The sequence below is a fragment of the Littorina saxatilis genome, linkage group LG6, assembly GCF_037325665.1.
Source record: "Littorina saxatilis isolate snail1 linkage group LG6, US_GU_Lsax_2.0, whole genome shotgun sequence".
Taxonomy (NCBI): Eukaryota; Metazoa; Mollusca; class Gastropoda; order Littorinimorpha; family Littorinidae; genus Littorina; species Littorina saxatilis.
This window is the reverse complement of record NC_090250.1, coordinates 8,179,813-8,189,219: the sequence shown is the minus strand read 5'-3', so window position 1 is coordinate 8,189,219 and position 9,407 is coordinate 8,179,813. Positions and strand designations below refer to the sequence as shown.

Sequence of the window (9,407 nt, the reverse complement as noted above, 5' to 3'; positions counted from 1 at the left end):
AATATATGAGAAGGAACCTCGTCGGCGTTTATTTGGGGAGGTCGTAATGGGCAGGTGGTCGCTGTTAAGAGGTGGTCGCCAGGGCATGTTCGATTCTGGGTTGTACTTTGTGTGAAGTGGCATCATTTAAAACAGAAAGAAAAAAAATAACTTTGTAGCTCTTGGAGGGGAGGGGGAATTCAAGACGGGTGTTTTACTGTGGTTGTCGTTGTTGTTGTTGTTGTTGTTGTTGTTGTTGTTGTTGTTGTTGTTGTGGAATTGAAGACGGCTGTTTTGCTGTGGTTGTTGTTGTAGTTGGCAGAATTGAAGACGGCTGTTTTGTTGTTGTTGTTGTTTGTTGTTGGTTGTTGGTTGTTGGTTGTTGGTTGTTGTTGTTTGTTCTGTTGGGTTTTTTTGGTGGGAGGGGGTAGGAGACGGCTTTTTTGCTTTGGTTGTCGTTGTAGTCGTTTTAGCCCTTAACCAGGTTGTGTGGTTCTATGTCCATCAGACACAGCGGACAAGCTGACCAAGGACGGGGAGGTCCAGGCGTGGGCCGCAGAGCTGGCCAAACCACGTGACAACGACAAGGGAGGATGTGGCTTGTTGGTCAGTACATGTATATATAGGATTTGATATCCGATGGTGGTGGTGTCTTTGCGTCTATTTAAAGTATACATCTGTGTATTTGTGTGTGTCGGGAGTGAGAGGGAAAGAGAGCAAGTGTGTGTGTGTCTGTGTGTCTGTGTGTCTGTGTATGTGTGCGTGCGTTAGCGTGCGCCCGTGCTTGTGTGTGTGCGTGTGTGTGTGTGTGTGTGTGTGTGTGTGTGTGTGTGTGTGTGTGTGTGTGTGTGTGTGTGTGTGTGAGAGAGAGAGAAACAGAAAAAGAGCAAAAGAGAGACAGGAAGAGTACGTACTTAAACCTATTCAACACAAGTAGGCCCCCAAAAAGCATCACAACCTTCAGCAATTATATGTACCCGAAAAAGAGTCATGATATCAACCCACTGATTGTCTCCCTTCTTGACACGCAGGGCATACCGGGCAACGGTGACCTGACAACCAATGACCAGCTAGTGATGATCTTGACCACCATCATCTACACGTGCAGCGTGTCCCACGCCTCCACCAACTTCCCCCAGTACGAGGAGTACGGATTTCCTCCCAACTACCCCGGCTTCCTCCGTGGTCAGCCGCCACGAGATAAGGTGAGAATGATAGAACCTTCAAACCCGAAATAAATTAAACAGGCAAGGGACGACCCGACTATGAGCCCCTCCGTAGGGAGTGACTCTGCGGGCATCGCTCGCTCGCTCCCCCTGCCTGTCAAAATTATCAACAAGTAATGGGCAGCCGTGACTGTTTATTCCAAGGCGGCAATGTAATGTCTCCCCTTCTTTTTTCCATCCTCGGTCTCGCGGAGGGTGTGGCAGAGAGCACCAGAAAGATGAAGATGCATGTGCGAAAAGAAGAGAAATACATTAAAGTGTTTACCTGCTTGGGCAAAAAGAAAGAGGGAAATCTTTCTCGCACTCTCGGGGCAGATGACAGACAGTAACATCGTCACAGCAAAGAATTTTAAGAAAAAGGCCTTCACCCAAAACACCGCCACCCATCTCCCACTTTCGCTTGGTCTCAAGACAGGTCTAAATACAAATAACGTATAATTTTGTTTCAGTCTGTGAAGACAGAGCAGGACATCATCAAGGCGTTACCGGACAGACCAACAACACTGGACATCATGGTGGTGACCAAGATTCTGAGTCAGCGGGGAACCAAGAGTCTGGGCGACTTTGAAGTGCAGTACATCTTCGAGGAGAAGGCCAGAGAGATGGTTGATGAGTAAGTTGTGTGTGTGGGTGGGGGTGTGTGGGGTGGGGGGGGGGTGTGGAGGGGGGTAAGTGTGTGTGTGAGTATGTGTGTGTGTGTGTGTTTCTATATGTGTCTGGCTGGCTGGCTGGCTGGCTGGCTGTGTGTGTCTGTCTGTCTGTCTGTCTGACTGTCTGTCTGACTCTGGCTGTCTGTATGTCTGTTTGTCTGCCTGCCTGTCTGCCTGCCTGTCTATCTGCCTGTCTATCTTCCTGTCTGTACAATCAGTTATACCTTTGTTGTATTATTTTCCCCTCTCATTGTTTTACATATTTATGGTGTCCCCCCCCCCCCCCCCCCCCCCCCCCCCCCCGGTTTGTATATGGGTCTGTGGCCTCAGTTCAAGAATCCATTCAGTGTTCAGTGCTCTCTCTCTCTCTCTCTCTCTCTCTCTCTCTCTCTCTCTCTCTCTCTCTCTCTCTCTCTCTCACTCACTCTCTCTCTCTCTCTCTCTCACTCACTCTCTCTCACACACTCTCCCTTTTATTCATCTCTGTTACACAAGTATTTAGATTCAAAAACAAGCTGCAAGCTTATTGTGGTGATTGTTTCTTTCAGATTCCGCCGAGACCTGAGCAAGATCAGTAGAAAGATCAAGGAGAGGAACGAAAGGCGACAGGTCCCCTACACCTACCTAGACCCCGACATCGTGCCCAACTCCATCAGCATCTAGAACATTCTACAACATTCTTCTCACGTCAGCACTACTCCACTCTTCCTGAAATTGCATTTAATTCTGGACGACTGTGAGGGCTTTTGGAACGCGATTCAGATGACAGTGTGCTCAACTCCATCAGCATCTAGAACATTCTGCAACATTCTAGAACATTCTTCTTGCGTCAGCACTACTCCACTCTTCCTGAAATTGCATTTAATTCTGGACGACTGTGAGGGCTTTTGGAACGCGATTCAGATGACAGTGTGCTCAACTCCATCAGCATCTAGAACATTCTAGAACATTCTAACATTCTTCTCACATCCTCACCACATGTACACAAACTCTTTTGTGTTTTTGTGCAAGCTTAACTTCCTAGATCCTGAATTGCATTTAATTCTGGACTGTTTCGACATTGAGGGCTTTAGGAACGGAATTCAGATGACATTGTGCCCAACTCCATCAGCATCTAGAACTTTCCAGAACATCCATGCCACATCCACGCATACTTCTTCTTCATGATTTCGTTGAAGCTCCACAAACTGCATTTAACTCTGGACACAGACAGCTGTTTCGACTTTGGGAACGGAATTCAGAGGACATCGTGAACAACTCCTTCTGCATCTAGAACTTTCTGAAACATTCTTCTCGCATCAGCACTATACATTTGTGTGGTTGATGCTCAACTTCTTGAACTGCATTTAAATCAGATGACATTGTGCCCAACTCCATTTGCATGTAGAACATTTTACACCATTCTTCTCACATCCTCAGCACTTTATCCTCACATTCTTCTTTGTGTTTTTGTTGAAGCTCCACTTCCTGTGGTGCATTGGATTCTGGACGCATACAGCTGTTTCGACAGTGAGGGCTTTAGGAACGGAATTAACATGACATTGATTGTGCCCATCACCATCTGGAACATTCTAGGCCGTTCTTCTCGCATTCGTCTTCTGGTTTGTTCATTCACATATTCATAAGCTTATTATCCACGATGAAACTTAAAACGGTTGTCAGAAGTTGTGCACGGATTTTCTAAAGAGGCTGAGTGATGGACGGGAGGTAAGAGGAATATTAGCTCAAGTATTGACTTCAAAGTTGCCTCCCATGTAAAGGAGAAATCGGCAGAAGGCGAACGGACTTCTCCAGATCAGATTGAGTTGACCTAATGTACAGTACTCATTAATTCATCGCTAAAGAAACATATTCGTCTGACCCCTTCTCTCCCCCCTCCCCCCCACCCACCCTGCTCCCGAACCCATTTTCACACCATAATTGAAATGAAGCGAGCTTGTATGCCTCTATTCGCTCCCTGCATTCGAAGGCTTTTTTTTTCTTGGGAGCGCCTTTTTAACAAATTCCTGGCACAATTACTCTTCTTAATTCGTCCCCTACCCCATTTTTCACCATCGCAAGCAACTGTTCATTATTCAGACATCTGAAGCTTTATTTGAATAGTTTGTGTACAATAATGTACATCGAATTTACTCCACACGCCAAAGGCTACAAACATGTGCTCTGAAAAATGGTGTGCCTGTTTTGACGTACTTAAGTTCACTCTAAGGTGAAGTGTTGTACTTTTGAACACACTTTCTGTATTCAGTTTTGAACACGTTAAAATACTATATACTTTTACCAGCAAAAGTAGCGCACACGATAAACACTATTGTGCTACTTTTGTCAGTAGAACTTAATGGTATGTCACACAGTTTTCAAAATTGGTTTAGGGTCCGTTCACACAGCACTACGTCCTTACCACGACCATGCCGATCACGCCGATCTGAAAAAGTTATCAAATCGGGGCATATCGCCGTTAAAATCCAGCACTTGGAGTGGTCGGCATGGTTGTCGTAAAAACGTAGAGCTGTGTGACGGGGGCCATAAAAAAAAAACTAGGCTACATCACGACTGTACTGCGCCACGACCCGGCTACGCTTGTTTTGTGCAGTTCAAAATAAACGTAGGGAGAGCGCGCAGCTTCGCGACCTAGCAGATCCCACCCCGACCAAACCACGCTCACGAAGATCCTCCCACGTTTGGCCCACGATTGGCCACGCTCTCCACAAATTGTACAACGGAGTAGAAGCGGCGTCTCTGTGTGAACGGGGTATAAAGAAAGTGTGTTTAAAAGTGGAACACTTTAATGTAGACTGATGTTTTTGGTCATATCTCACTCACAAAAGCTACTTTTTTGCAATATCATTTTTTTTAAATGTAATTCCCTCCATGTCCAAAACTGCATTTCTCCTCATGAAACAAGGGTTACATGTCACACACTAACATGTTTGTACAGAATTAACATTCTTCTTGTAAATTATGATGGAACTGTACATTTTGTTAATGAATGTATTTCTTTCTTTTGTTCGTTTCTCTTTACATTTATTGTGCATTTTAAAAATGTGTTCAAAAGCTTGCTTTTAAATCTGACAGAAAATGTTATGGTTCTCATGATGAATGGTTTGTCGATCGATGTCAAAAATCTATTTAGTAAGCAAGTAGTGATTGAGCAATTATTCATATGTGTTTCGTGTGTGTTGTGGGGGGGGCGTGTGTATGTGTGTCTTTGTGGGTATGTGTGTCTTTGTGGGTATGTGTGTGTGTGAATGAATGTGTCTGTGTATGTGTGTATGTGTGTGTGTGTGTGTATGTGTATGTGTGTGTGTGTGTGTGTGCATATGTGTGTGTGTGTGTGTGTGTGTGTGTGTGTGTGTGTGTGTGTGTGTGTGTGTGTGTGTGCCTGCATGTCTGCCTTTCTCTCTGTTTGTCTCTGTCTCTGTGAGTTTGTGTCTGTCTGCTTGTCTGTCTCCTCATCTGTGTCCATGTCTGTGTGCCTGGTACGAGGTGGTCGTCCTAGGCAAGCAAGTGAACATGAACTTAAACTTGTTTGTTTTAAGGCCCAAAAAAAATGGTTACGGTAACATAGCCCCAATAAATAGGGTAGGAAGGCAGGCAATCACTTTTTTTTTTTTACTTTTTTTTCTAATGTGTACAAATTAGACCTACTTGACAGGGAAATAAGTCTGCGACTCGGGCGCTTTCGCTTTCATTGCGTTTTCTGCACTCGTTTTCTTGGTTTTTGTGGGTTTTTTTGGACAAATGTAATAAAAAGTTATAGGGTCGGCCCCTAAAAATAGGGTAGGTCGGGTTACCGTAACCACACCTATTTTTTTTTTAGGCCTAATATCTGTTGGTAAAAACAAACCGCACTCAAATCAAAATGTTAAGCAAGCACAAGTAGCAATGATTCCACTCAGCTTCGTTTTCTTTGCAAGGCATATCTCTCTTACTGATCTATATCCACCATTTTTATTTTCTTGATGTGTTCGACTTAAAAGAACAGTCCTTCTCATGTGGAACGTACATGACACACCTCAGCACAGATGTGTTCAGGATTTCACATGGAATACAAGAGCCCCTTTCCCTTGGACACATACCTAATACAGTGGAACCCCCCCCTTTGAAGACCCCCCCCCTTTTTTTTAAGACCCCCCCCCCCCCTTTTAAGACCTGATTTTTTTAAGATTTTTGAAGGTCGTAGAAGAAGGGTTCCAGTGTTTCTGCTGCCAGGCTGCTTTATGTCAGGTGTGGGTGTGGGTGTGGGTGTGGGTGGGGGGTGTGGGTGTGGGTGGGTGGGTGGTGTGTGCGCCTGTGTCTGTGTTTATGTGTGTGTGTGTGTGTTTATGTGTGGTGTGTGTGTGTGTGTGCTTGCGTGCGTGTGTGTGTGTGTGTGTTTATGTGTGTGTGTGTGTGTGTGTGTGTGTGCTTGCGTGCGTGTGTATGTGTGTCTGTGTGTGCGTGCGTGTGTGTGTGTGTGTTATTATTATTAATAATTTTGCAGATTGGCGGGGGTGTCTTAACGTTCTAAAATCCAGAATCAAACACCATAAAAAGAATAAAAGGTGTCATTTATAGAAACGTTTAAATTTTGTCTTGTTTGGCAAATATTAAAACGTATCATTGACTTGTTTTCGAACTTAATTCTAAAAGAAAATCCTTCCCTGCACAGAAAGTAGTTATATCTTTTCATTTTTAGTGTGTGTACAAATGGAAGAATGCTGTTTTCATATGTAAAAGCCTGGACAGATTTGTGATGATGTGAGTAATGTTTTTAAAGGGTGATTACGGGATCTTTAACCTGCGAAGTCTCAGTAACTTTGCCTAGCACAACTCTGGTGCTTTGCTTATAGTGCTCAATTTTAGATTAATATTTCCCGCAGTGGGGCACTGCGGTTATGAAATTAAAAGCCCCTCCTGTTTTTGGAACCGCAGGAGCTTTCTAGTTTGCTGTTAGGTAGATTATTGGTTCCTCTTTCCTGTCATGCTCTCTTTTTCTTCGTGAATTCTTTTCTTTTTTCTGCCTTCTTGCTCATTCACCTGTATTTTTTCCAAAAATCTCTTCTCTTGCCGCTTGTCTCGCGATTCATGTATAGTTTAATCTGTTAGTGTTCTGATGTAAGTCCAGCAGTAGATAGGTTAAGCCTATTTTAACATACTGGAAACTGGTAATCTTCCAGTAGGTATTAATTTAGTTTTACTAAAGCCTGCTGGGACACAAGTAATGGGTTAGTGCATTTGTAAACAGGAATCGCTTGACAAGTGGCCCCCTTCATCCCCCCCTTCCTCGTCCTGATATGGCTCTGCGTAGTCGGCTGGACGTTAAGCAACAAATAAACAAACAAAAAAAGATTAATATTATTTTTGTGTGTTTTGTTCGATATGACAAAAAATATGCATTCCGGTGTGATTTAAATGTACATGTATTTTCACATTGTATTTTTTTTACTGTTTCAAATTGAATTTCTTAATGTTTCACTTTGTATGATCTTACAGTTTTACAATGTACTTGTTGCTTTCTGATGCTTACAATCCTTCAGTTTTTCATGTCTTTCATGTTTAATCCTTCAGCTTCATAATTATCATATTTTTTCGTATACATTTTTCCACTTTGCAATGTAAATATTGAGCAGATTTTTTGTTTTCTGTTTATTATAGATTTCTTGTTTCGTGATCTTCACTGCATTTGTTGATAGATTCTATTTTTTGATTGTATTTATTTATTTATTTATTAAGGAGATTTCTACAGCGCATAACTAAAAGCACTATGCGCTTTACAATATTTTCGTTCTTTCTTTTTTTTTTTCTTTTTTTTCATTCTTTCTTCCTTTGTCTGACTTTCCTTCTCTCTTTTTCTTTCTTTCCTTCTTTCTCTCTTGCTTTGTTATTTCCTCTATTCCATGTCAATTAAAAACTCAATTTTGGGGAAGAGAATTTGAGGATTCGTCTGTCACGTGATTTCTGAACAAGAAATTAGTAATTTTGAACACAGTTTTGTTTCTGTTGTCGTCGTTGTCTTCCTCATCGGTGATGTACAGGGTGACACGAAAAAAACAGATCCCACCAAAAGTTTAATATTTTCTGAAATAATCAGCCGATTCTTTTATTTTTTCAGGTGAGCCAAGCTGAAATGATGTTCTAACAGCCCACCAAGTTTGAGCTTCAAGATGTCATGGACAACGGAGCATAAGACATTTATAGTCGAGGCCTATTTTCGCCGGCGAACAGATTTGCTCGGGCTGCGCACAACAGACTCTCTGACTGAATCAATATTCCTCGGTGTCCTTGCTGATTTAGGTCGACCAGAGTGGGATCCCCTGTTAGGGTTTTTACTATTGAGGTTATTGACAGTCCCATGGTCTCTGAACTTATCCCTCCATCCATAGATAACTGATTTAACAGGAAAGTCTCTACGTCCAAACTGTCTTTTGAATTCCAGTTGAGCAGCGTGGATAGAATTCGACCGAAAATAGGCCTCGACTATAAATGTCTTATGCTCCGTTGTCCATGACATCTTGAAGCTCAAACTTGGTGGGCTGTTAGAACATCATTTCAGCTTGGCTCACCTGAAAAAATAAAAGAATCGGCTGATTATTTCAGAAAATATTAAACTTTTGGTGGGATCTGTTTTTTTCGTGTCACCCTGTATATATGTAAAGTGATGACCCTTTAAGAGCCATTGTTCATTTGAAGAAAACGATTATAATTTTAAGTCTATTTCATCCGAACAAATAGTGTTATACAGTCCGCATTTCTTTGATCCTCAGTTTTACAATGCTTTGTTCACTATTGCAAAATACAAAACCGAAAACACTCTGAAAATGTGTTGAAAGTATCTTTCTGTCTCCCTCTCTGACTATCTGTCTGGGGATATCATCTGGAAAAAATATGTGTATGCAAAATTTCATGACACCAGCAGTTTTCTCGGAATCGCTCCACACACACACGTAACACACACACGCGCGCCCACACACACACACACACACACACAGAAGCACACATACACACACTAACACATATACACACACATACACACACACACACACACACACGCACGCATGCACGCACGCACATTATCACGTACGCACGCACATACACAATCACATGCTCGCTCATAAACACGCACACACACACAAACATGCATACAGATACGCGCGAGCATACATACAAACATAAACAAACACTGTCACACATGCACTATCACACACACACACACACATATTGTTGTTTAAGTTCATCTTTAAATGAGCTCGGATCTAAAGTCAAGGATCAAAGTAGAGAGAGAGAGAGGGGGGGGTGAGTTTTGTGCTGTGTGTGCGTGTGTGCCTGTCAGAATTCAAGATGAATGTTTCGTGGTGAGAATGTTAGTCAAACAAAATGACTTGCTTGCTTTGACAGTAGAATATCATTTTGCGTGAATGGCATCAAATCAAATCAAATCAAATCAAATCAAGTTAACTTTATTATCTCACATGGAGAAATGTCAGTGGTGGTGCATGTAACAGAAAGACAAACGAAGGACTACAACATTAATTTTATATATCTTTATATCTATATACGGCTTGTGTGTGTG

At 42.4% G+C, this 9,407-nt stretch overlaps 1 protein-coding gene across 2 annotated transcripts in view; it reads left to right on the top strand.

Annotated features, from left to right (window-relative positions):
• The window catches only part of LOC138968424 (polyunsaturated fatty acid 5-lipoxygenase-like), a 139,271-nt gene extending 134,564 nt beyond the window's left edge, over positions 1-4,707 (top strand). For both annotated transcript variants that reach the window (XM_070341005.1, XM_070341006.1), the window contains exons 13-16: positions 488-585; positions 1,011-1,184; positions 1,655-1,818; positions 2,404-4,707. In XM_070341005.1, coding sequence (XP_070197106.1) covers positions 488-585; positions 1,011-1,184; positions 1,655-1,818; positions 2,404-2,518 — 551 coding nt within the window. In that variant the 3' untranslated portion in view covers positions 2,519-4,707. The remainder of the gene's footprint in view (positions 1-487; positions 586-1,010; positions 1,185-1,654; positions 1,819-2,403) is intronic.
• The last annotated feature ends 4,700 nt before the right edge of the window (positions 4,708-9,407 follow it).